This window comes from Cardiocondyla obscurior, linkage group LG19 (assembly GCF_019399895.1).
Source record: "Cardiocondyla obscurior isolate alpha-2009 linkage group LG19, Cobs3.1, whole genome shotgun sequence".
In the NCBI taxonomy this organism is placed as follows: domain Eukaryota; kingdom Metazoa; phylum Arthropoda; class Insecta; order Hymenoptera; family Formicidae; genus Cardiocondyla; species Cardiocondyla obscurior.
Genome location: NC_091882.1, coordinates 4,446,745 through 4,473,952, shown reverse-complemented (window position 1 = coordinate 4,473,952; position 27,208 = coordinate 4,446,745). Strand labels below are relative to the sequence as shown.

General features: G+C 35.7%; 4 protein-coding genes across 4 annotated transcripts; 3 read left to right on the top strand and 1 right to left on the bottom strand.

Annotated features, from left to right (window-relative positions):
• Positions 1-232: 232 nt before the first annotated feature.
• On the bottom strand, positions 233-1,544 carry LOC139109944 (uncharacterized). The gene has a single exon (XM_070669391.1). It carries the CDS (start codon positions 1,310-1,312, stop codon positions 233-235), a length of 1,080 nt encoding a protein of 359 aa, XP_070525492.1. The 5' UTR covers positions 1,313-1,544.
• Positions 1,545-12,583: 11,039 nt separating this feature from the next.
• LOC139109939 (transient receptor potential-gamma protein-like) lies at positions 12,584-15,007 on the top strand. Its single transcript, XM_070669388.1, has 4 exons — positions 12,584-13,825; positions 13,912-14,044; positions 14,294-14,489; positions 14,819-15,007. Exons 1-4 carry the CDS (start codon positions 13,762-13,764, stop codon positions 14,861-14,863), a joined length of 438 nt encoding a protein of 145 aa, XP_070525489.1. The 5' UTR covers positions 12,584-13,761; the 3' UTR covers positions 14,864-15,007.
• Positions 15,008-17,118: 2,111 nt separating this feature from the next.
• On the top strand, positions 17,119-21,758 carry LOC139110240 (uncharacterized). Its single transcript, XM_070669871.1, has 8 exons — positions 17,119-17,185; positions 17,251-17,432; positions 17,536-17,771; positions 17,856-18,076; positions 18,165-18,530; positions 18,627-18,757; positions 18,887-19,142; positions 19,513-21,758. The coding sequence occupies exons 1-8, from the start codon at positions 17,119-17,121 to the stop codon at positions 21,756-21,758; spliced, it is 3,705 nt and encodes a 1,234-aa protein (XP_070525972.1).
• A 959-nt stretch (positions 21,759-22,717) lies between these two features.
• LOC139110239 (uncharacterized protein PF3D7_1120000-like) lies at positions 22,718-23,799 on the top strand. Its single transcript, XM_070669870.1, has 3 exons — positions 22,718-23,095; positions 23,242-23,478; positions 23,692-23,799. The coding sequence occupies exons 1-3, from the start codon at positions 22,718-22,720 to the stop codon at positions 23,797-23,799; spliced, it is 723 nt and encodes a 240-aa protein (XP_070525971.1).
• Positions 23,800-27,208: the final 3,409 nt, after the last annotated feature.

Genomic DNA, 27,208 nt, shown 5'->3' with positions numbered 1-27,208 from the left:
ATACCACAAATGGAACTCGTTCCTTTCTAGTATAGTTGTCAAAACTTAACCATTTTTTTCATCACATGGTAATATAATTGCGCACTCATTAATTTTTCCACAATCTACGCTGTGTACCATTAATCTTTCACTTGAACTAAAGTAATGTAAGCATCTGGAATAAAGAATATAAATGCATTAAAAATTTTTTATTGTATAAAAGAAAAAAACATTTTTTACTTACATTTTATACTTACCGATCACAAAAATATTTCTTACTCTTTGTTTTACTAAGCTGTGAACTTATAAGACGTGATAAATTTTTTATCAATGAAAAATGTCCAACATCATTATCTCGCTGTGTGTACAACAAATGAATGTGTCTCTCTCGTACTTTATCTGTGAGTTGTATTGGTAGAATTTTTTTCTTCTCAATCGTATATATGTTGATGGAAATATTATTAAGATTTTCAAATTTTTTAACATGTTTCATAGTTATTGGAAACTCAATACCTTCAAGATTTAACACTGTTGCATAATGTGGATATGATATTCGATCCACATGTTTCTCGGCTGGGTATAGAGCGGCTACCACTGACCATGCGAAACATGCATTGTCAGCAGATTGTATATTTATCACAGCTCTTTTCATTTTAATTTCCTGTGGTAATATCACATGGCACCCAGCATGTAATGGATTGTGTTTATTTACATTTATCATCAAATTATGTATACGCGACAGTGCCCACCCGCTGTCACGTTCTTGAAATTCATCCAAGGATGTGAGAATAGGCTCGATAATGCGTGACTCGTACCACTCTTGTAGATCACTTGAACGAAAGAGTTCACAGTTTTTTGTGCACACACTTTTATTTGCAGTTTTATTGTTAGCTACAAATTCACCATTAAATACAACATTAATTTTTATATTGTTATGTTTATGCATAACATTTTGCACATGTTTTAATACAATGTCTTGCGCATCTTCCAGAAATTTGCGAGGCTCGATATAGTTTGAATTAATTACCACACCAGTTAATATGCGGCTTTCAAAAGCTGTGTCAATTTCACGCCATCGAAGTCCTTTATTTTTTGTATTATGTCCAGCACCCACATGAATGAAACGTTGTTTTGTTAAATCTCTTAAACTTTCGATACGTGCAATACATGCAACTAGTGATTGCTTCGCACCGATTGATAATCTTGCACGTTTATTTCGCCCCTGGTCCTCCAATAATTCGATATATTCTTCACATTGCTGATTCCATGCATTAAATTCTTCTAAAGTCAATCGATCTGCTTGCGCTGTCAACTGTTGCTCTCGTCGATCCATTTTATTCTCGAGATTTCAATATGTTAAATGATAAAATGTGATGTATGCTCCACAGTTTTATATGTGGTATATGACAAACTGCTACGTTTACATTTTTAAGTAAGTTCAATGAATTCATAGCGATTATGTCAGCATTTTAAGTATTAACCTTCATAACGATGGAGAACAGATGAAACACTGGAAGCCGCCTGATAATTTTATATTTTTTTAATGTTAGCAGTTTTGCACGTGCATATTGTGATAAGTGACATACATGTGGCGTCTACAAATTTTTGCTTAGTATTTTTTTCAGCACATGTGTATAGCTGCGCCTACAAATTTGCGCTTCTGATGCAATCTTCATAACATTATCGCCTATATAAAATCACTGTTTTTTTCATTTTAGACTAAACGCTTGTAATCCACACCATTGCCTGAGATAACTGGCACGTGTGGCGTCTGCAAATCTTGCATTTCTAATGCAGTGCGGTAGCACGTGTGGTGTCCGCAAATCTTGCAATCTTTATATGATATTATTTTTATTACATTTTAATAGCGGCGCCTACAAATTTGCGCTTCTGATGCAATCTTCATAACATTATCGCCTATATAAAATCACTGTTTTTTTCATTTTAGACTAAACGCTTGTAATCCACACCATTGCCTGAGATAACTGGCACGTGTGGCGTCTGCAAATCTTGCATTTCTAATGCAGTGCGGTAGCACGTGTGGTGTCCGCAAATCTTGCAATCTTTATATGATATTATTTTTATTACATTTTAATAGCGGCGCCTACAAATTTGCGCTTCTGATGCAATCTTCATAACATTATCGCCTATATAAAATCACTGTTTTTTTCATTTAAGACTAAACGCTTGTAATCCACACCATTGCCTGAGATAACTGGCACGTGCGGCGTCTGCAAATCTTGCATTTTCAATGCAGTGCGGTAGCACGTGTGGTGCCCGCAAATCTTACATTTCTGATGCAATCTTTATGATATCATTTTTTATTTTAAGACTAATGCTTGTGATCCCCACTATTACCTACAAATGTGATCTATATATATACCATCGGGTGACAGTTCACTAAATTTATATTTTGTGTTAAGAGAATATGGCTGATTTAAATGCTGTAAATGACAATGGAGAATTAATGGATTTATCTGATGAGGACGATATTGGATTGCCCAACGATAGTGATTATATGAGTTATCAAAGTGAAGATCTTGAAGATTGTATTTCTCGAAAAATAGATTCACCACAACTTTTCGCGCTTAATGGACGTACTAAACATTGTATGTTGTCTTTTTATTATTGCACACCTAGTGAAGCTATTGCAGTATGTGCACCATGTATGATTAATTTAGCTGATGTGGGTGGGCCAATGATTGCCATTCGCAAACATGAAATTGATAGTCAAAACGCATTATGTGGTAGATCATGTGGTAATTGTGGACTTCCAATGTATATGATAATTCCATGCAACATGTGTCCTGTGTGTGTTGCCTAGGAATAAAACTTACACAATTTGAAGATTTAATCCCCCCACTTAATTGATGCATTTCTTATTAGTGGTGGGGATATATATATAAAAAAAATCTCGGAACAATTATATCACATTAAATGTAACACGCGCATCAAACTGATCTGTTATTACCGTTCTTAATGTGATGGATTTTTACGTGCCAACTGATACAAATATGGAATTTAATGTGCCAGCTAATACATCATATGCGAGTAATATGAATTATTACACGCCAGCTAATGCATCTAGCACATCGTGTGTGAATAATGAGTGAGTATTAATTTTTTTTCTAACTAAAAAATTTTTTTAATAAAAACTTTATATGGTCATTTTTTTTGTTTTTACACTAGCTCATCTAAAGATCATGCAATCCGTATTCTATGTAAGCGATATGTATTGACAGCCACGAGTTATAAATATTTAGAAATTGGTGTTAATGTTGGAACACCTAGTTTTGTGGAAATTATTATTGGCGATAATCGAGGATTGGAAATGTTGCTATCTCTCGAGGTTTGGAAATCACTCTGCGAGTATCGCGCAAACATTTTAAGTTTGCTCCACAATGATTTTAAAAATCTTCAAGACTTCGTGTACCTCGGTGCGTTGACAGCCAGACTACGCAACTTTAATGGCATGGATGTCCTGCGGTTTGAATCAGCTGGCAAATGCTTAATGATGATGGAATCAACATTTCTTAAAATGATTGATCTTGATGAGTGTATTACATTAGCATTTAATAAATTAACATCTTTTCTTAAAATAATTGATTCGAAATTTGTACGATTTGCTAGCATCGCTTCCACTGCTAAAACTCGTGACGAGGTTGTAAGCGCGATACATGCTAGCGATTGCTATGATGGGAATCAAATTATTGATTGTGAGCTGCTAGCTCTAGTATTCGGAGCGCGAAAGTAATATTATATTATATTATATTATATTATATTATATTATATTATATTATATTGTATTATATTATATTAAAAACATTTTTTTATTGCCATCAAAATATACAAATAATGTTATATTTTATAATAAATATATATAATTTAAATGTTTATATTAAAAAATTTTTTATTGTTGCATTTTTTTTCCCCAATATCCATGAACTACTGATTGATCTCATACATATTTCTTTAAAAAACTCAGAATTAAATGTAAAAAGATTTGCGTAAGTATATGTCACATTTTCGGGATACATCTTTTAAATGAAATAATTTCTTAATCTCTCATTGCGTGATAGAATGCATCTTAAGTTTCAAACGTGCTAAACGCTGTAAAAAGATTCTCATGAGTATATGTCACACCTTCGGGACTGCTGTTGATAAAAAAATGCTTTCGTTTTTACTTTCTGACTGTCTGCAGTGAGCTCGTAGCTGTCGCCTGCCAGTCGTATGCTGATTTTTTCAAGTGTAACACGTCTAATTAAGAGCCTTCTTAATGGATAAAAAAAAGTGTTCGTCGCTACTACATATTCTTGCGCGTCGCGAGTTGGGGGATCGCACCCCGTTTAGTGCAGGCGGTGTGTGGTGTGGCACACACCGAAAAAACTGTACAGCTCAATTGAGCTTATATTTTGACAATCATATTCGCGATGAGTGCGAACAAGAAGAAACATTGACATTTGATAGAACTCCTCGTTCAGTTCTTGAAAATCCCGTGGGTGACGAGTGTGGATACGTAATTGATAAGCGAATAAACTTGTGCACCCACGGGAAACGATTCGCTTTCGTGGACAGCGAATTGCCGGCTGTCAAAAAATTTCATTCAAATTAAAACGTAAGTTTTATTTATTTATTTATTTATAATATATATATTGACGGTGGCTGCTAGCGCGGGGTGTTAGATGGGGGAAGAACACGAGCGTTGAGGAGGCGAGGGAGGGGGAAATCCATGAGAGGAGCGCGGGGAGAGGTAGCCGTAGGTGGGAAGAGACCGGGGGGGAGGGTTGAATGGGTGACGGATACCCCCCTGGTCTCTCTTCCCACCTACGGCTACCTCTCCCCGCGCTCCTCTCATCGTGGATTTTTTTCCCCGTCCCCTCGCCTCCCTCAACGCTCCTGGATTAGAACCCGTGTTTATTCCCTACTGTTATTGTTGATGAACTGTATCGTAGGCTCAGCAGATTCCAATGGTTAGGTTGTAACGGTGCACCCAGGAAATGCACCGTTCCGGCCAGAACAACGGCCGGGCGTCGGCAAAACTCCGCTGGCGGGGACCCGGGGCGCGGTGCGCCCCAAACTTATATTATATATACGTCGAATAGGCGATAGCACGCGCTACGCTATCGTCTCGCGGCTAAGTCCCCGCACGGGCTTAGCCGAATTCCGCCGAACGCCACCGAACGCGCCAACGACGGCAAGGACCGCCGTTTCGCGATCGCGCCGTAACAAGATTCTCGGCGCCACGGCAGGATCATCCGTAACCCCGCTGAGCCCCGCAAGCCCGGCGCCCTCGTTTTTTTTGTATAAAACCGCGATGACGGAGCTCAGCGGGACCGTCCTCGATCCGCTCGCTTGCGAGCAGCATCTCCGACCACCTAGAGCCGATCCGGGGGTAGAGCGCTCTCTGTCTCCACCAGGTGATCCTGGGGTTCGTTCCTAATCTTGTGTTCACGACTTCCAACGCACCGGCACGGTCAGCTCGAGGGGTAGAGCGAACTCTGCCTCCTCCGAGTCATCTCGGACCTCGACCACCGGGCGCGTGGAATCATCGAACACACGAATTAACATTTCCTATCGCACCGTCGCCGACCACGGGGTAGAGAGATCTCTGTCTCGCTCGAGTGCTCTCGGGTACGCGACACCAAGCCGGTGCTTCACCTCCTGTCTCCGCGAACCGCCAGCGATACCGCAAAATAGCTAAGGATTTCGGCGAAAACGCGCGAACACCTGCGATCTATTCCCGCGTCAGCATACCGCATTCGCACGTGCCGCCGAACGGCACGTGGCCGTAGGACTTTCGCGCGTCGCGGACACGCCGACACCGCGTGCTTCGCTCGCTATTGTCGAACCTTGATCGCCGCTCGCGCGGCCGTTTCACGCTTCGTGTACATATTGTAAATACGCGTTATGTTCCAGTCTCGCTGCATTTACGGACCCTATCTATACGAATTCCGGAATACCGACGAGCGCACGGGCGCGTCCCGTATCGAGCCGACGATTCGGTATACGCGAAAGCAGGGTCGTTACAAGGTAATCTGCTGAGTGTAATTGTTATTGTTGACGAACTGTATCGTAGGCTCAGCAGATTCCAATGGTTAGGTAATCTGCTGAGTCTTTTTGTTATTGTTGACGAACTGTATCGTAGGCTTAACAGATTCCAATGGTTAGGTAATCTGCTGAGTCTTTATAATAATTTTTATTGCACATGGTGTGTCAATCGTCTGTGTGCAGGCTTGGGTTACAACATCCTTCCCCCCTAGAGGAAAAAAAAGATTGAGTTGATTTTTACAGCTCATTTCTTTTTTCTTTTACATTAATTATTGTAACCCAATTTTATCGTTGGAGTATTAGATTGTAGGTTTTAGAACCCGTGGCGGAAGAGCGGATTTTTCGCTTTTACAATATTTTTTTGTTAATAACGTAATGTTACGTCAGGAAAGTTAATTTTGTTTAATTAATTAGTTGGAAGGAATTCTTTGGAATGGACTTTGCCGGTAGGGTAGAAAAGTGACGTACCACCGAATTTATGTGTGATTCGAAATTTGAATCTACACAATTTTACGCGCAGATTATTTTCGGATTTCAATTGAGCGCGTAAATGGTTCTTTTTAGAGAAAGGAAATAAATCCTTATTCTCTGGGATAGAACCAGGCGTGATTGTTCGCTTAGGCAGGATAATTTAGGGTAATAATAAAATAATTAAGTCACGATTTGAATAACGCAAAATTAACAATTTAATACTAAATAGATGACTCTAATTACAAATAAAATGATCCATAGAATGACAAATAAACAATTTAGAAAAATTCAATCAGTTCGTCTGAGATATAAGAATAATACGAAAGTTTTTACGGAAAAAATTAAATAATAAGAAAAAGGTTGAAGGCGAATGAACAAATATAAATTACACATAACGGAGTTGAGTATTTACATTATATACATGAGTGTGTGTGTGTGTGTGTGTGTATCTGTTTTAATAATTAGTCCAATGTGACTTCCTCGATCTCCACCACCCTAGCTGTGGATCTCGGGAAGACCAAATCTATCAGTCGCATCGGGGCCAGGAAAGGAAATTCCACCCCGGGATAATAGATGAAAAAGTGAGAATCAGGATCAGACCGAGCTGCCTGAATCCTGATCTCCTCTGGTTCAAAATGGTCAGGGCCGATAGAGAAGGCCCTTTCCGGGACAGGATCTGTCCACGGAGTACAGGCCCTGGGGAGGAGCTCCAGGAGAGGATCTATAACGTCTCTTGGTTCTGGACGCTCCTCGAGGATCTCTATACTCGGGACCGGAGATGGAGGTTGATCGGGGAAGTCTACTCCTGGGAGAGAGATAGATTCATCTTCGCCCAGAGAGTCGGCTTCCTCAGGTTCGAAAGGAAAAGGAGGTGGTGAGAGAGGAGAGGAGCAGGCTCTTGGCTCACCTCCGGGAAACCGTGGCTCGGAGATGAGGGAAGAATTCGGGGTATAAGAAGGAGTCGTGGGGCGGAATTGTTCCGATCCCGGCTCCGCGGACTGGCTTGAAAAATTGACTTCACTGGTAGGATTTGCAATGGAATTGTTCGGGCTCTCCTCTTCTTCCGGGAAATATCCGTGTAACGGCTCCGGATCGCCGTGGATAGGTGATGGTGGCGGAGGGCCCGGACGAGGAGACCAAAGTCTCTCTTCGTGGCGCGCGGGAGAGACGAATACCTCTTCGCTCGGTGCCGCCGCGAGCAGGTATTGAATGAAGAAGCGGCGGACCAGCTCCCTCAAGTTTTTGATTTGCTTATTCCGTCGCGCCCGACTTTTCTTCAGGGTTTTCTTATTTAGAGATTCTACTAAAATTATTAATTGATTTTAATTTAATTTGAACAGAATTTTGGGAAGTTTAATAACAATGGAGTGAAGGAGATTCGTCACCGACGAATTCCGAAGGCCTCGACCCGCCCATGAGAGATTCCGCGTAATCTGTCTTTGGCGAGAATCGCTTGCCGATTCTTTAGCCGTGGACAGTCGCCAAAGTTCCAGCAATATTTCGCGGCGTTAACCACAGAAAATCGCTAGTTATTCGACAGCATGTCCCGACCGATGTTCGGAAGCAGGTATTCTCACACATTTAACGGATCACGGGAACAATCAGAACAGAATCAAAACCGCGGAACCTCGACTCGGACATTTCTTTCTCTCTTAGATAACACTTTGGAAACAATTAATTGAGAAATATATTTAGTGGAATCGTGTTTTCGCAGGGATACATATTAAAACGTTGGAACTTACTTTGTAGGAGATCTTCAATCGGCTTCTTCGATAGCTTCTGGATCGACTTGCACACTCAAAACACTCACGTTAGGTTTTAAGCAAACTAATTCGGTTTGTAGCTGAGATGCAAGAGAGCGTGCTCAGCCTGAGCACAAGATTTTATAAGCTCGGAAAAGGGGAGGACTCTTCCCGAATTTTCATTTTTCTGAAATTCTAATCTCTCATTTGCAGAGCTTATTCCTCCACTTTTCCTATCTCAAAATTATTGGGCATTCGCACTTCATCCCTTCTCTATTTCTTAAACTTTTAAGTTTTCGCCCTTAGTTTCTAAATTTTGGTGAGGAGTTCCCGAAATCCATTGGTTTTAAGGAAGTAATATGCCTACGAGGCACCCCCGCTTCAACGAGTTACCCCTTCCGAGCCTTCCAGAATTTTTCTATCATTTCCATCGAGAGATGGTAGGGTACTTTTACTTTCCATACGACATATGGTTACCTGGCTTTATTGCCTTTGCCTGCGCCACATACTCCGGTAATTTCGGGCCTCTCGCGCCCTTGGTTTTTCTAAAGCTCAGGATCTGTTCGCAATTACATTTTTAAGAAAAAAGTTATTTTTCCTTTTCCTGTGACAGACAGGTTATCAAAGTTGAAATATTTATGAGCTCTTAAATTTTGATTTTTTGTGTTATGTCTAGACAAATTCTTTGTCTGACGTTCGTTGGCGCCCGTTTGCAATTTGTTGCATGTTTTTTATGCTTTCACGCAACAAATTGTCCCGGAATATGTTGACGTCTGTTGAATTTTCTTCTGAAAGGTTCTGAAGTTCCTTTTTTTTATGTTACAATGGACCACGGTCTACCTTCCCCTTAACTAAAATTTTAATATACGTCGAAAAAAAGAGACGCGAAATCGGAGACGTAACACCCCCCGATTTAGACAAATGTTGGGGCTTTAATTCACAACATTTGCATAGAATAAGGATTTCTCTTTTTTTCGTAGTTCCATACTTAGTTCTAAGAACTTACATTTTTTATTTTCTTTTTAGGCTATCATTTCATACATATATTTTTAATTCTTTTCCTTTTATTTTTAGTTTGTTCATTTCTCTGTATGTATATATATATATATATATACATATATATATATATATATATATATATATATATATATATATATATATATACAGTGACTGAACTATTTGATCAAATGTTTGATTATTGATCAAAATCGCATCAAATTTTTTAAAATAAACAGTGAAGAAAGAAAACTGTTAATTTTTTATTAAAATTAGTTAGTTTTATACAAAATTAAACGGATGAAATTAAAAAATAATGGTTCCATTTGTACTGCATCCTAAAAGAATGAAAAATGGCATTTGATCAAATAGTTCACTTTAAATAGTTTCCTTAAACTAAAGCCATTTTTTTCTTACATTTTAATATTTGGTGTAGCTTCCTTTTGCATTAATAACTGCTTTAATTCTACGAGGCATTGATTGTATCAAATTGATACAAGTGGACGCTGGAATTGAATTCCACGCAGCTTTTGTGCGATTCCATAGTTCGTCCAACGTCGTACAACGAGGCTCCAAAGTCAAAGATTTCTTGAGCTCACCCCAGAGATGTTCAATCGGGTTCAGATCTGGAGACTGTGGAGGCCAACCCAACACTAGGAATCGTTGACTTTGGAGCCATTGGGTGGTGATCCGAGCAGTGTGTTTCGGATCGTTATCGTGTTGAAAGATAACGTCGTTGTGTAGTTGCTGCGTGGAATTCAATTCCAGCGTCCACTTGTATCAATTTGATACAATCAATGCCTCGTAGAATTAAAGCAGTTATTAATGCAAAAGGAAGCTACACCAAATATTAAAATGTAAGAAAAAAATGGCTTTAGTTTAAGTAAACTATTTAAAGTGAACTATTTGATCAAATGCCATTTTTCATTCTTTTAGGATGCAGTACAAATGGAACCATTATTTTTTAATTTCATCCGTTTAATTTTGTATAAAACTAACTAATTTTAATAAAAAATTAACAGTTTTCTTTCTTCACTGTTTATTTTAAAAAATTTGATGCGATTTTGATCAATAATCAAACATTTGATCAAATAGTCCAGTCACTGTATATATACATATATAGTCGTAACCAAAAATTGTTTAATTACGATGAAAATTAAAGAAATCTATTTGTTAATTTTTTGTAAGAATTTGTCTAATCAATTAAATTGTTTTATCTATTTTCTTTAAAAAATTATCATTTTCTTTATTTTCCTTGAAAAATTAATTCTGGAACCCATTTGTTGCGAAACCACCTCCGGTTCTTTCCCTGAGAACAAGAATTAAAATTCCTTCCCTTAAAAGAACCAAAAATCGCGCTAACTCAAATCTTTTGTTGCTTAAACTTATTCCTAGCGCTATATACGCGTGACGTATCGCACGCGTCACGCAAGGATCGGTAGATGCGTCTTTTTCCAAAATCTTTTCCTCCTTCTTTCCTGCTCTTGAGCCATTTCCTTAGCTACCGAGAAGCGGTAATCTCCTTCTTAAAAAATATTTCCATTCTTGACGTAACAGTCAAAGGCGATTATTTCATTATCGTTATTTACGACATTAAATATGTTTTCGCCACTATAGACGGGTATTGCCGTGACTCGCATTATTTCAAAGATTTCATATCCCACTATCGGGAATTTTATAATTGTTATTATCGCATTCTCTTTATAATATGCGCTGATTTCAGTGTATTCGTGAATATTGTACCAACTTTGTTCGTTGATACGAAATGGGAAGTGATTTCCCCTTCTTAATTTTCCGGCGGCTTCTTTTAATTCCGCTAGTATTTTTTCTAACGGAAATAACCGTAGATTCAGCATGTCTAACTTCGAATGTGTCAGGAAATCCGTGATGTCATGTACATCATTTAACGTGTCAGTGATTAACGTTCTCACTATGGACACAAAATCTAATGCGTACAGTCGGCGTGTTATCTGGTCACGTTTCCAGCTCACTGCCGCTGTCGCGTTTGCTAGATTTTTAATATGTTGGTCCATCTTATTTTCTGTCTCTCTGATGTGACCTATTGTTGTGTTCAGAATTTTTATTTGATTTTTTGCGATATGTTGCAGAGTTTGCTGTTGCGAGTGTAGTATTTCTAGTTGTTCCGCGATTTGCTTTCATCGTCTACGTCCATCAGACCAAATAGTGCTTTCCCTGCTTTCCCGACAAAATCAATTAATCCTCTTTTCTGTGTTGAGGACCCATATATGACTTGTAACCGATTTATTGCGGCTGTTAATTTATCGTTTTCAGCGAGCGCCGTATATAATAGCTTGTTGCACTTTCCACCTATGTTTTCTTCGTGTGCCTCATGGAAATAATCGCAGAGTTTTTCTGCCTTTTCTGTATAATGTTGTATCTTCCTGTATCGTTCTTCGATGGTTGAGACATCTGTTATAATTACGAACTTCCATGTAGACGTTGCCATTTGTAGAAATCCCTGACTCTCATAATATAATCCGGGTGTATGTATAAACCGGGTGATCGAATACGGTGGTGTATGTGTATCCGTGTTTTCGCCTATGCTCCTGGCTTGCGTTACCGTGAACGCAAGTCTGAAAAATGAGTAGCCTTTTTAGTTTGTGTGTTAGTACTTTGGATTTCGTATTTTTATGTGGAAATGTCTGTCAGTGTTGTGGTGCCCAACGTCTACAGTGCGAACGTCTTTTTTGATGAGGTGAGTGCATATTCCGATTAAAATTTCACTTATCTAAACTTTTTTTTTTTTTTTTACACGGCTCAAGTTCTTTTTTTCTTTACTGCTGCCTTCTAACTTCAGAGCTCTTTAGTCTGTTTCGTGCAGTCTTTACGAGCGTACCGTTAATATCAAATAAAAAAAAATTTTTTATTTATTGTGTTCTTTTTTTTTTTTTTTTAATTACAACTATGTGATGTGATAAATGGTGGTCGGTGTTTTTAATTTTTTCCTCTTGTTTCTAGTGAGTGAAAACGTGTCTTCTGGTTGCTATCGATGCGACAAGCCGCGCTTTGCCCCCTTGTGTTTGGGGCACAGCATGGCGCGTCTGCATTTTTGCCCGCGGTGCCGAAGCATCTATAGCCCGCGCTACTGCAGGCCTTGTTCTGCGGCAACGTTGTCGCCTAGTTCCGCGGCGACAACGGTGCCGGAAGACTTAGCGGGCCCTTCAACATCGGCCGGGGGAAAATCTGCGGGGTTGTCGCCCCCCCTGTACTTCCCGTTTATCGGCAACTTTCCCCCGATGGTCTGCAGGGGGCTTTTTACCGGGGAGGTATTAGTGGAAGAGATCCCCGAATTTTCGCATCTTCTTCCCTTCTCCCCGGCAAATTCTACATCCAGCCCCCTGTCATCACCGAGGGCATTTTCACGAGCTTTTTCGCCGGTGGAGCCTATGACGCCGGATACGAATCCTCCGTCCTTGGATCCTCCTTATCGTTCGCCGCTCTCCGAATCGCCTCCGCCACCATATTCTCCAGTGGCTTATCGCTCGGGGGTGTCTGCGGCCTAGGATCTGGGACCCTCGACGGCGTCGGAGTACGGCCTATGGGAAGTCATCACCCGGGTGGAGAACCGGGATCTTTGTGTGCGGCTCGCTGATGACGACTCCCGCTCTGTAGATGTCCTGCAGTCTGGTGAGTAACTTTTTATTCTTACTTGCTGCTTTGAGCTTCGAACTCCGTTCCTTTAGGCTGCTGATCCGTCGTCCCTTCAACCAATGCTTCTCGGTGTCAATTTTCTGTTTTGTTCTTTGGCATGATTCTTCTTTTGCATACTCTCTCTCTGCCTGTTTTACCGACTCACCATTACCATCTTTCTTCCTTATTAATGCTCAATGAATAATTTAAATCGATTTGCGTGAACGCGAGTTGTTTTTCTTCCCTTTTTTATTGTATAGTTTACCTCGCCGTGTCTTTCTATTATTATATATGGTCCTACCCATTGCGCGTCGAGTTTCTTTGATCGCCCTCGCCGTACAGATTTGTCGTGTAATAGTACGGAGTCTTCGACTTTAAACGATTTAGGATTTGCTTGTGTGTCGAAATTTATTTTCGCTTTTAATTTTTCTTCCTTGGCGTGTTCTCACGCTAAGAAATTTGATGCCCGTAGTCGTTCCCGGAGCTCTTGTACGTAATCTCCGTACGAATACTATTTGGTCTAGGACATCCGTAATATTAGGAATCGGAAATAAGTCTCCAATCGCGATCTCATTTAATTTCCGAAAATCCACTACAATCCGTACTCTGGGATTACCATTGGCGTCAGCTTTGAATGTGAATGGCCAGGGCGTCGCTTAAAGTGCAAATGAATCTTTGATTACCGTGAGCCGATGCAGCCGAGCGGTACAAAACGTAAAAGCCACCTCGGCAAAGTTAACATAGGAAATTACTAACACTTAGGTATCATCCGGATTAAAAGCGGGGAATAATATTGCGTTACAGTTCGCTAAAGCTCGTCTACATATTCTCGGTGAATCCTCATCTCGGCCCGCTGCAAGTTTCCCTGTCGAGGATGGTCATGGACATTATGAAATTCTTCTTCCTCTACGTGCTGGTACTCTTCGCCTTCTCGTGCGGTAAATGAAATAAACGTCGCGCAATACAATGTACCGCGCGGGGATAAAAATTAATGTAAAAGAAAAAAAATTAATTTTTCTTACAGGACTCAACCAACTTCTCTGGTATTACGCGGACATGGAGAAAAAGCAATGTCCATCGGCGATGCCGTTTTCGGCCAATGTTAGCACCACTAATGCTGACCCGAATGCGTGCACCGTTTGGCGGCGATTCGCAAAGTACGCAATTCCTGTCTCGTTACATAAATATTGTCATTTTATAAAACAAAAATACATAGGACGAATTAATTCAAAAATCTGTCGAAGTAAAAGGAGAGAATATTAAAATTTCTATTGTTTTAGAAACGATGTTTTTAAAGATACATGTTCTATTTTAAATGTTAAAATTTTACATTTGATAATTATTCAGAATTTGTTACTCCGCGTTATTTATTTTCGACAATGTAACAATGTAAATTTTGTGAGCAGTTTGTTCGAGACTATACAAACGCTCTTCTGGGCGGTTTTCGGCCTGGTGGACCTCGACAGTTTCGAACTGGACGGCATCAAGGTGTTCACCAGATTCTGGGGCATGCTGATGTTCGGTACTTACTCGGTTATTAACATCGTCGTTCTTCTAAATCTCCTGATCGCTATGATGAATCATTCCTATCAACTAATCTCGGTAAGTGCCGTATCTTTAGCGAAAAAAAAAAGAAAAAAAAAACTACGCGTACCGTCGTGTACGCGAGATCGTTGACTAATTTAACTTAAAGCGAAGAAAACGATAAAATAAACATTACTTGCGTTAAATGTCGCATTAAATGGATTAATCGCGAGATAAAGGCGACGTTCATTCTCCGCGATAATTAACAAAAGTACGCGCGAGATATCTTGAAACACCGGAGCGACGTCATACGGAAAATACGGCGGCGGATCGTACCTCGCCGTACTTTTCGCATCTATAATTAGTCGAAACTAATTAGCGAGGTAACTCTTGGTGCTCGTAATTAGGAACGCGCCGACATCGAGTGGAAGTTCGCGAGGAGCAAACTCTAGATCAGCTATTTCGAGGAGGGCGGCACCGCTCCGCCGCCGTTCAACATCATACCGACCCCGAAAAGCGCCTGGTACGTCGCACGATGGGTGTATCGGAAGCTCTGCGGACACAGCAGGGCGGCCAAGGAGGAGCACATGCGAACAATCAGGGTAAGAAAGACAGCCCGCGTACGTTTTCGCGGAGCCAAAATGGCACGGGCCGCCGGTACTTTTATAGAAAAAGTCCCCGGCGGGGTCGTACACAGAAAAAAAAAATTACATAAATCAAGTAAATTTTTTTACTTATTCACAAATGTTTTAGTTCAAATAATTTTTTTCTTTATTTTAAAATACTGTTATTATTTTAAGTAAATATTTTTTTATAATCTTATTTCTAAAATATTTACTTCAAATAAGAAAAGTCATTTCTAATTTGAAAAGATTATTTACTAAATTTGTGTAATTTATTTTTGTTATAGAGAAAGCATAGTTTCTTAAATTTAAATTTGTCTTTTTAGTAAATATTTTTTAAATATTGAAGTACACATATCTTACTTGTAGTAATTTTTTTTTTAATATAATAACAATTTAATTCCAAAACCAATTTCTAACTTGAAACAATAATTTACTGAATTTTAATCCATATTTACTAACATAAAGAATATTAAAATATACATCTTAAGAAATATATTTACTACAAACTACTAAAGACAAATTTTAAGTTAAGAAACTGTGCTTTGTCTACAGCAAAAATAAATTACACAAATCTAGTAATTACCTCTTTTGAATTAGAAGTTGCTTTTCTTACCTAAAGTAAATAGTTATGAAATAAAATATTACAGTGTTGTAAAGAATATTTATTTACAAACACTGTAATATTTTATTTCAAAACTATTTACTTTAGGTAAGAAAAACAACTTCCAATTCAAAAGAGGTAATTACTAGATTTGTGTAATTTATTTTTGCTGTAGACAAAGCACAGTTTCTTAACTTAAAATTTGTCTTTAGTAGTTTGTAGTAAATATATTTCTTAAGATGTATATTTTAATATTCTTTATGTTAGTAAATATGGATTAAAATTCAGTAAATTATTGTTTCAAGTTAGAAATTGGTTTTGGAATTAAATTGTTATTATATTAAAAAAAAAATTACTACAAGTAAGATATGTGTACTTCAATATTTAAAAAATATTTACTAAAAAGACAAATTTAAATTTAAGAAACTATGCTTTCTCTATAACAAAAATAAATTACACAAATTTAGTAAATAATCTTTTCAAATTAGAAATGACTTTTCTTATTTGAAGTAAATATTTTAGAAATAAGATTATAAAAAAATATTTACTTAAAATAATAACAGTATTTTAAAATAAAGAAAAAAATTATTTGAACTAAAACATTTGTGAATAAGTAAAAAAATTTACTTGATTTATGTAATTTTTTTTCTGTATACATATCGAAGAGTTTTGTGCGTTATTTGGCGGCAACAGCCACTCGCCTCTTGATGTGAGTACACACACATGTGCAAGTCTTATCCATGTGCTGTATTCGTTTCGCGCGGAATGCTCATGGACAATTCTTGCACGTGCATGCGTGTTTTTGCCAAGATCCGAGTGGCTGCTGCCGCCAAATAACGCACAAGGCTGTCTTCAACATGTACGGACATCGAAGAAATAAGGATTTTTTTTATTTTGTTGTAGGCTTAACGAGCTTTCTATACAAGACACGTGATCAACGTGACACGTGATCGACGCGAAATGTAGATGGTGGTGGCGCGCTAGGCACGCTGCGATTAGTACGATTCAGTTGTTCGTGATACTTTCGTGGACGCGACGGTGCGACGACACGCTCGTCACATTTTTGTGGTGTATTTGACCGTGCTTCTTGAACTAGAAACAGTGAGTGTTAAAAAATGGTGATATATCAATTATTTCTTCGATGCCCATGTATGTCGGAGACAGCCTTGTGCGTTATTTGGCGGCAGCAGCTACTCGCTTCTTGGTGTGGGTACACATACATGTTCAAGTCTTATTTGTTCGTTCTGTTCGTCACGCGTAAAACGCTCACAGACAATGCTTGCATATGCATGCGTATCTCTGTCAAGAGCCGCGTGGCTGCTGCCGCCAAATAACGTACAAGGCTATCTTCGATATGTACGGACATAAAAAAAATGTTTTTTTTCCTTTTGTTTTAGGATCAACAAACTTTCTATACGAGATACGTGATCGGCGTGAAGTACGTATAGCGCGCTAGACGCGTTATGATTATGATAAAAAGATGTCTCAAGAAATTGCAGATTTATTAAAAAACCTGGGTTTGGAAAAATACATCGTAATTTTCGAAAGTAAGTGTATTGGATAAATTATTAGTAATTTTAAATATTAAATTCTATTTATATTGATTTTATAGATCACCAAGTTACTATTGATTTATTAAAATATATGACCGAGGATAATATTAAGGATTTAATACCGTTAATAGGACACAGAGTAATTTTTTTAAATTACTGGAGAAATAAGTATTGTAGCTCAAATGCTTCTAACTCTTCAGAAGGATGGTCAAAAGATAATGAATCTGAAATGTCAGAAAAAGTAATCTGTTTTTTTTAGCAATTTTAATTCTACTTAAAATATTTATTTTATTTACGTATGATTTCATTTATATTAATATCTAATAAAATTTTACACGGAATAGGAAACGGACAATTCGAATATTTTAACGTTTGATAAAAAAGATAATCTTAGAGTAAACACATTTTCTTCAAATGTACCGAATTTACAAACAATGTCATCCATAAGAGATATTTTAAAAAATACCGCAGTTGGAGAGTTAATTATCAAACAATATGAGAGCAAATCAGAACTGAGTTGCAGTTGCAGAAGCAAACTTTGTGATATTATAATTACATATTTACAAGATAATAAAATGAAGTAAATTATTTTATACTTACAATTAGTTAAAATCAACTTTATATTAAATGTATAACTATCTACATGTACTTTTTTAATTTACAGAAGAAATAACGACACGATTAGAGAAATTGCTAATAAAATCGTAGAAGCTTTTCCTAACGAACATTTAAAGACATACTATGTTTCACCAGTAAAGAAAAAAAGTGCTCCTAATAAGAAACCTATTCCAGCACGTGGGAAATTAGTAAATTTATGGCGAAACCGCGATTATAATATAAAAAAATATAGATTACAAGATGTAGATGAAACCGACAACATTATTGGTACATTTTTTTATTTATAAATATATGTATAATTGAAAATCTCAAATAATTATTAAAAAATTAATGTTATTTTAATTTTGTATAATAGAATCTGAAAGTGATAATTTTGACCATACTGTCCGGGATAGTTTAGAATGGCTAGGAAAACACCAAGCTCCATGGGAAACAGTTTTAATACATTGGAATATAACATATGATATACGTCGTTCTGATTTGCAACAATGCAAAGACAAAATTCTAAGCAATATATTTGAAAAATGGCAGCTTTTTAAACACCCATTAGGACATGAGCTCATTGAATTTGATTTCAATAAAATGAATTTAACAAAACAATCTTTAAATATTGAAATTTGGAAACAATTTATTGAACATATTTTAGAACATACTGCAATTAATAAAAAAGATAATACTGCTACTATTTTAATTGAACAATATAACTCGAACAGTAGTAAGGGTATTTATTTGTTAATAATTTTATATATATATATATATATATATATATTTTATTTATTGTATTTTATATTTTATAGTTAAAATCTTAAAATTTTAGATACTAAAGTTGCAGCAAGTTTGATGTTACTTGCTCATTTATTTCCATCCAAAAAAATAATAAGACATAATAAACAATTTTATAAACCATCTATTGCTGATGCGAAAGAAAGTATTATTAAACGCATACATGTTAGTATACTAACAATAATTATTAATAATTTTTAGAGTAAATTTTAACTAATAATGATTTTAATATTTTTTACAATGATTTTAACAATAATTGAAATATTTTTTTAATTTTAATATGTTTTTTTTTAGACTTGTGGAGATGTAACAATAAATCAGGAATCATTGAAAAAAAAAGCAGAAGAGCTTAATATTACGGTGCAGCCATATATATTAATTGTTGGAACAACGTTGGATGACATTCGCAACCATTTCATATCTATTGATGATGTGTTGTATTCTGTCAACTTTACATTAGAAGCTGTTGACCTTTGCTTCAAGGTTTTCCAAGTTTTTCATATGAACTACCCGATTTTTAGTGAACATTTATGGATTATTATTCAACGAGGTATCTATAATTTTACTACGAAATGGGACACTGTGTTTCCGAATATTGAACATGTAATTAAAAAATTAGAAGAAAAAGCGACACTTTAAATTCAAAATTTATATCTTTAAGTAAAAATATATTATATAGGATAAAGTTGTTTAAAGTTACATTTTAAATATTAACGTTTTCTTTAAAATATTAAAAATGTTTTCCTGTTTTTTTTGTTCTACTTCCTATTATACGATACAAAAATTAATGTATCATTTAAAAATTAAACATAAAATTCTTTTAAATAGTGAAGTAACTTGCAATTTCAAAAATTGCAAAAAAAGTTTTCATAATGTTCATGCGTTAATAAGACATATAAAGTTAAAACATTTAAATTTAGATTTAAGTTTTCCGTTAAAAAATTCTACATGTAATGCTACAAAACAAATCGACGTATTGGAAAATATTGTGGATAAATCTTTAAATGTCCACAATATGTTATCTATGTGTGCTTCGTACCTACAACCAATTCCTGAGGATAAATTTACACTAGAGAAATTTAAAAGTTTAGTTGAACATGGTGCTGTTTTACTTATTGCTAAATTATATGCTACTAGTAATATGAGTCGAAAATTAATTATTAAATTCATTAATAACATAAAAAGTTTTTATAATACTATTTGTTTTGAAGCATTACGTAAAAAATGTACCAACTCAGAAATTACTAACATGTTTCAAATAGTTGAGCACGTGTTTGATAATTTTAAATCTGAATATATGACACTAGAATATTTTCAAAAGAATAATTATTTAATAATGCCACTTCAAACAACTGTGGATACATATATTAAGTTGGAAAACATTAAAAATGTAAAAAAGTTAAAAATTTATCGCGGAAAATTGTCTGTTATACCTATGAAACAAGTATTTAAACAGTTTCTAGAACTTCCTAAAGTCTATGATTCAATTACTTTAAATGTACAAAACATGATCAATAATTTTGATTTAATATCAATTTATACTGGTAAAATCTGGGATGCAAGCATAAATATATATAACGATAAAATTATTCTTCCGTTAGTATTATTTTTTGACGACGTGGAAATTAATAATCCACTTGGTACACATAAGAATTTTAACAAATTAGGAGCAGTCTATTGTTCTTTAGCTTGCATACCTGAAGAATATGCCAGTCTATTAGAAAATATTTTTTTATTTCAATTTCACAAATATGAAGATCACAAAAAACTAGGCAACAAAAAAATATTTTCTCTTATTATTGATGAAATATTATTTCTCTGTAATAATGGAATTGTTGTTGAAGTAAACAAAGAAAAAAAATTAATATTTTTTTCTTTGTGTTACATAGCTGGTGACAATCTTGGATTAAATACTATTTTAGGGTTTTCAAAAAGCTTTAACAGTTCTCATTGTTGTAGAATGTGTACTATTTCAAAAACAGAATCTAAAACTCAAGTAAATGAAAACATAGAACTACTCAGAACAATAGACAATTATAATATTCATGTAACTGAACGAAATTTTGGTGTTCAAGAGAATTGTATTTTTAATGTCATTCCCAACTTTCACGTAATTAATAATTGTTCAGTTGATCCTATGCACGATTTATATGAAGGTATTTGTCGTTACAATATAGCTAAGATATTAAAAAACTTTATTTATGAAGAAAAACTGTTCTCTTTAAGTATATTAAATGAACGTATTAGAAATTTTGACTGCATATCCAGCAAAACCATTAATTTCCGCATACAGCCAGAATCCATAAAGAACGAATTAATCATTTTAAGTGCATCTGAAATGAAATATTTGGTTTATAACTTTCCTTTTTTTATTGGAGATCTTATTCCGAACAATAATAAAATATGGAAATTATTTTTAACAGTACGTAAAATTATTTGCATTATCATGTTTCGGTTTATGACTTTGGAAAGAGTAGATACTTTAAAAAATTTAATTACAGAATATCTTCAAAATTATTTAAAATTGTTTCATACAACGCTTAAAGTAAAACATCATAATTTGTTACACTATCCTCGTATAATAAAAAAATATGGACCTTTACGAAATTTATCGTGTATCCGCTTTGAAGCAAAACATAAAATTGCTAAATTTAATGCAAAAATTACGAGTTCTCGTCAGAATAGTTCATTTACGTTAGCTTTTAGAGAACAGTTACGTCTTTGCTATAGATTCGTATGTAAAAAAGGATTTGAAAATCGAGTTTTTTTTTTAAATATAATTTGTAAAGTTCCTTTTTTATCAAATTACGAACAATTAAAGAAAGATGTACCTTATGATATTTCTAATTTCGATTGTGTAAAGTCAGTGGAAGTCAATGGAACATATTATAACATTGGGGATTTTTTAGTGATAAGCAGCACCGTTAATATTTCTTCTATTTTATATGGAAAAATTAAGTATATTTTAATTAATGCAGAGACAAACGCAGTATTTTTTTTATATATTGGATTAAAGAATATTATTTTTTCTGAACACTTAAGTGCCATAGAAGTTGTAGAAACTTTAAGTTTATCTTTTATATGTCAAAAAGATATTACACATTTTGAAACTTGTGTTGTGAAAATTATATCGGATAAAAGGTATTACGTTTTGTATAATTATTAAATTATAGTTATTAATATAAAATAGTTCTAATTAAAATTATTGATTAGTATTATAAGTTTATATAAAGTTTATATGTATATGTAAAATATATAAGTATATTTTATTATTAATAATAACAATGTTTTGTATAATTGCTTAAAGTGATTAAATAAATTAAAATTATAATATATTAAAAATAATTTTAATTACTTCCGGCAAGTAAATGAACTCCTTAGTAAATCCTACATACTTGTTAGTAAATTTTTTCTTATTAAAAAAATATTTTACTGCAATCCAAATAATGTTATATTTAACAAAAGTAGTAAAATTATTTAAAGTAACCGTAAATTACTTTGTAATAAAAAAATAAAGTCTCAAAGTTAATTGCTGTTATCTTAATATAAAAAAGTAAAATCTCAAAGGTAATTACTATTAATTTAATATAAAACAATTAAACCTTAAAGTGAATTACTGTTATCTTAATATAAAAAAATAAAATCTTAAAGTTAACTACTATTTATTTACTATAAAAAAATTAAGTCTTAAAGAGAGTTACTGTTATCTTAATATAAAAAAGTAACATTTCAAAGTCTATCACTGCTAACTTAATATAAAAAAATAAAATCTTAAAGTAAATTACTGTTGGACTTTCGTTTCCGATTGCAGAGCGAACGGTTGTGTGTCTGAGCGAGTGCATGTAGAAAAAGGTTTTGTGGGAGTAAAATAGTTTTTCAAAGGTAAAGGGTTGGTTTGAGGAAAAGAGGGAAGGGTTTTTAAGGAGGGCAAGTGAGGGTAAAGAGTAAAGGTAAGAATAAAGGGAAAAATCGGGGAAGGTATAAAGAGGAGTTCACTTTGAGGTTAGGTTGGCGGTGACGGGAAAAAACCGTGGGTGAGACAAAGGAAAGGAGGAAGGCAAGGGGGTAAAGGAGAGAGTTAGAGGTATCAAAGACAAAGGGAAAAGAGATAAGGAAGATTGGAAAATGAGTGAACAGGAAAAAGAAATTGTGGAGAGTGGAAATGAGGAAAGAAAAGAGGAAAAAGGAGAAAAGAAAATAAAAAAGAAAATGGGAAGACCTGCAAAGGTAGAGCTGCTAAGAAGGGAAAGGGCCAACAGCTTGCCAATTTTAAAAGCGTGGAAGCAAGAGGAGAAATGGAAGGAAAGGCAGGAAGAAAAAGGCGAAATAGAGGGTTTGGAAGGATTTAGGAAAAGTGTAAAAGTGTACAGATCACCGGTGAAAGCAACAGGAGAGAAAGGTGAAGGGGGAATAAGTAAGGAAGGTTTTGAAGAGGTGATAAAGAAAATGAGAAGTGGATTCGCAAGGATTCAAGCGCAAATGGAGGAAGTAAGGGAAATAAAGGTACAAATAAGAAAAGAAATAGAAGATTTGAAGAAAATATGGAAAAAAGAGAAGATAGATTTAGAGAAAAGAATAGACGGGATGGAAAAAAAAAAAGGGAAAAAAAATATGAGGGAGGTAAACTGGAAATACCAGAAGAGATACAGGGAAAGGTTTTGAGTTTAGAAGAAAGAACGAGAATGTTGGAAATGGCAAAAGAAAGAGAAAAGAAAGAATGGAGAAAAAACAATTTAATAATAAGAGGTATAAAGATAAAGAGTGAGGAAAAAAAGACGCTGAAAGAACAAGTGGGAGAAATAATAGAAGCAACAGGAATGAAAGCAAAGATAGAGGATGTAAATAAGATAGGAGGAGTAAATAAAGGAGGTTATGGTATGGTGTGGGTAAAGATGGAAAATTTTAAAGAAAAATTGGAAATATTAAGATGCAAGGGAAAATTAAAGGACAGGACGGAATGGATAGGAGACGATCTGACAGAATACGAAAGGAAAGTGGAATGGCTCATAAAGAGAGAAGCGGATAGATTGAAAAGAGAAGGAAAACAGGTGAAAATAGGATACAAGAAGATATGGGTAAATAAAGAAATGTGGATATAGGATGATCTGAAGGAAGAATTGAGAAAATGGGATGGTGCAAAAGAGTTTGAAAAAGAAGGAAATAAAAGGAAGAAGGTGATAGCAGATAGACTAAATGCAAGTTTTTGAAAAGAGGCGGAAGAAGAGAACGAAATGAGCTGGAAAAAGTGGAGAGAAAAGAGGAGGAAGGAGAAAAAGAAAAGGATGAAGAAAAAAATGAAAAAGGAAAGATAAAAGACAAAAAGAAAAAGAAAAGGAGAAAAAGGAGAGAGGAAAGGAAAAGGCGGAGATAAAAGACAGAAACGTGAGAATAGTTTTTTGGAATGTGGCAGGAATAGAAAACAAGGATGAAGATTTTTGGAAGAACATGGAGAAATGGGAGGTGATATATATGTGTGAAACTTGGTTGGAAGAAAAAAAATGGAAGGGGTTAAGAAGTAAACTGCCAAAGTGCTATAAATGGATAAATAAGGGGGCAGAAAAGAAAAATAAAAGGGGAGGGCAATGGGGAATGGTGATGGGATGGAGGGAGGAATTGGAAGGAGAGGAAGAATTAGAATTTAAAGATAGGAAAGGAATGATAGGAATAAAGATAAAAAGTGGAAAGGTATGGTGGAAAATAGCAGGGGTATATGTAAATGAGGATTTAGAAGACATAACAGAGAACATGAGAAATTGGATGGATGAAAAAGAGGAAGGAGCGAGATATCTGATAGGAGGAAACTTTAATGTGAGGACGGGAGAAGAGGGCGGGCTATGGGATGAGGAAAAAGAAGAAGAAGACAAGGAAGAGAGAAAAAGGAAAACAAAGGATAAAAAAATTACAGGAAAAGGAAAAAAATTTTGTAAAGCTTTGGAAGAAGCAGGATGGGGAATAGTTAACGGTTGTACAAGAGGAGATGAAGAGGGTGAATGGACATATGTAGGGGGAAGAGGAAAAACAGTGATAGATTATGTGATCAGTAATGTGGAATCAAAAGGAGAAATAGTAGAAATAAAGGTGGGGGAAAAAGTGGACTCAGACCACTTACCTTTAATAGTGACGATAAAAAGGGAAAGAGAAAAGAGGAGAAGATGTAAATATGGTATAAAAAAGAGCACGAGACTGGCTTGGAGTGAGAAGGAGAGGAAAATGTTCAGGGAAAAATATAAAGAAAAAAGAGAGAAAGAAAACAATACGGAGGAAAATTGGAGAAGTTTTAGTAAGGAACTGGAGAAAACAAAGAAAGTAGTTAAAAAGGAAATGAAAAAAGAGGAGGGGGAAAAACCAAAAGAAAGATGGTGGAATGAGGATTGTAAAAGGAAAAAAGGTGAAGTAAAAGAAGAAATGTTAAAATGGAGGAAGGGGGAAGGGAGTGAGGAGAATTACAAAAAGAAAAGAAGAGAATATAAAAAGATATGTGAGGAGAAAAAATTGCAAGAAAAGGTGAGATGGGAGAAAGAAATAGAAAAGATTAGAACAGAGGGAGAAGTATGGAAAGTAGTAAACAAGGGAAGAAAGAAAAGGAAGGAAGTGGAGGAAAAAATAAAAATTGAAGAATGAGATGGATATTTTAAGGAAATGTTAGGAGGAGTGGAATGGAGAGTAAGAGAAGAAATAGGAGGAGAAAGAATAGAAGACAATGAGGAAGATATAAATAGAGAAGAATTTGAAAATGTAATAAGAAAGCTGAAAAAAGGAAAAGCAGCAGGAAGTGATGGTTTAGAAAATGAAATATGGAAATGGGGAGGGGGGGAAGTAAAAGAGAAATTATGGGAAATGTGCAAAAGGGTATGGAGGGGGGAGGGGATGCCGGAGGAATGGAGAGAAGGTGTGATAGTTCCGGTGTTAAAAAGAGGAAAAGGTAAAAAAGTAGAAGAGTATAGAGGGATAACGCTGACACAGACTGCGTACAAAGTGTATGCATCTGTGTTAGCAGAAAGATTAAGAAAGGAAATTGAAGAAAAAGGAATATTACCGCAGAGTCAAGCCGGTTTTAGAAGAGACATGGGGACAGTGGATCAAATATATGTGTTAAATTATTTGCTAAATAAGAAGATAGAAGAAAAGGAAGGAAAAATGGTAATTGTGTTTATAGATATGAGAGCGGCGTTTGACTCTGTAGACAGAAGAAAATTGGTGGAAACAATGAAGAAAAGAGGGGTAAGGGAGGGATTGATAAGAAGGTGTAAAGAAATATTAGAGGAAACGGTGAATAAAGTAAAGGTGAAGGATAAAGAAGGGAAAAGTTTCTGGACGACAAAAGGAGTAAGACAGGGTTGTCCGCTTAGTCCTAGCCTGTTCACGCTCCTGTTGGCAGACATAGATGAAGAAGTAGAAAAAGGAGGATGGGGGGGTATAAGAATAAAAGACAGGAAAGTTTACTCGCTGGCGTACGCGGATGACATTGCGCTACTGGCAGAAAATGAGGCAGGCATGAAAGGAATGATTAAAAGCATGGAAGAATATGTAACGGAAAAGGGATTGGAAGTGAATGTAAAGAAAACAAAGATAATGAGGTGTAGAAAGTGGGGAGGAAGATGGAAAAAAACTAAATGGGTATGGAAAGGGGAAGAAATAGAGGAAGTAAAAAGTTTCAAGTATTTGGGATACATAATTATGAGAAATGGAGAGCAGAAAGAGCATGTAAAGGACAGAGTAAAAAGAGCGGCAAGAATAATGGGGCAGGTGTGGAGTATAGGTAAAAGAAAATTCGGAAAAGACTGGAGTAAAAGAATATGGCTATTTGATAAACTGGTATGGTCGGTTATTAATTACGGCGTGGAAATATGGGGATGAAAGGAAAGAGAAGAGGTGGAGATATTACAGGAAAAATACTTGAGATGGGTGCTGGGAGTAAGAAGATATGTACCAGGATATATGGTGAGAGAAGAACTACAGAGGGATAAATTGAAAGGTAGAGCAAGGATGAGAGCATGGAAATATGAAAAACGGTTAGAAGAAGGGAAAGGAGGGGTTCTAGCAAAATGGTGCTGAGAAGAAATGAAGGGAAGAGCAAGGGAGGGAAGAAGCAAAGGAAAATGGAAAAAAGAAAGACAGGAATTTTTTGAAAAATTTGGGTGGTCGGGAAAAGAGGTGGAAGATCTAAGAGAAAGAGGGGAAATAAGGGGGGAATATTTGGTGGAAAAGGATAAAGAATGGCAAAGAGAGGAAAGATGGAAAAAAATAAGAGAGTCAAGATTTAATAAGTATTATAAAAAAGTGAAAGAGGAAGGGATACCAGGATATTTGAAATTGGGGTTGAAAGAAGAAAAATGGCAAAGAATGGCAAAATTTAGATTAGGGGAGGAAATGAGAGGAAATCAATATTGGGAGGAAGAGGAGAAAAGAAAATGTAGAATATGTTTGGAGAAGGAAGAAACGTGGGAACATATATGGGAGGAATGTATAGATTGGGGAAACGAGAATAGTTGGGAGGAAATGGTGGAGGAAATTCTGGGAGGGGAAGGAAGGGGGATTGATTGGTTGGAAAATTTGGAAAGAACAAGGGAAAAAAATAGGAGTGATTGAAAGTATGAAAGAAAAAGCGTCGGAAGC

Bases quoted from the DNA above. Each gene is read 5' to 3' on its own strand.
- LOC139109944 (XM_070669391.1), bottom strand. From the start codon at position 1,312: ATGGATCGACGAGAGCAACAGTTGACAGCGCAAGCAGATCGATTGACT.
- LOC139110239 (XM_070669870.1), top strand. From the start codon at position 22,718: ATGAGTGAACAGGAAAAAGAAATTGTGGAGAGTGGAAATGAGGAAAGA. The intron at 23,096-23,241 runs GTACAAATAAGA...GAAGAGATACAG, and splicing joins AGGAAGTAAGGGAAATAAAG to GGAAAGGTTTTGAGTTTAGA. The intron at 23,479-23,691 runs GTAAAGATGGAA...ATGTGGATATAG, and splicing joins GAGGTTATGGTATGGTGTGG to GATGATCTGAAGGAAGAATT.
- LOC139109939 (XM_070669388.1), top strand. From the start codon at position 13,762: ATGGTCATGGACATTATGAAATTCTTCTTCCTCTACGTGCTGGTACTC. The intron at 13,826-13,911 runs GTAAATGAAATA...TTTTTCTTACAG, and splicing joins ACTCTTCGCCTTCTCGTGCG to GACTCAACCAACTTCTCTGG. The intron at 14,490-14,818 runs GTAAGTGCCGTA...GCTCGTAATTAG, and splicing joins ATTCCTATCAACTAATCTCG to GAACGCGCCGACATCGAGTG.
- LOC139110240 (XM_070669871.1), top strand. From the start codon at position 17,119: ATGTCTCAAGAAATTGCAGATTTATTAAAAAACCTGGGTTTGGAAAAA. The intron at 17,433-17,535 runs GTAATCTGTTTT...TACACGGAATAG, and splicing joins AATCTGAAATGTCAGAAAAA to GAAACGGACAATTCGAATAT. The intron at 18,077-18,164 runs GTACATTTTTTT...TTTGTATAATAG, and splicing joins TGAAACCGACAACATTATTG to AATCTGAAAGTGATAATTTT.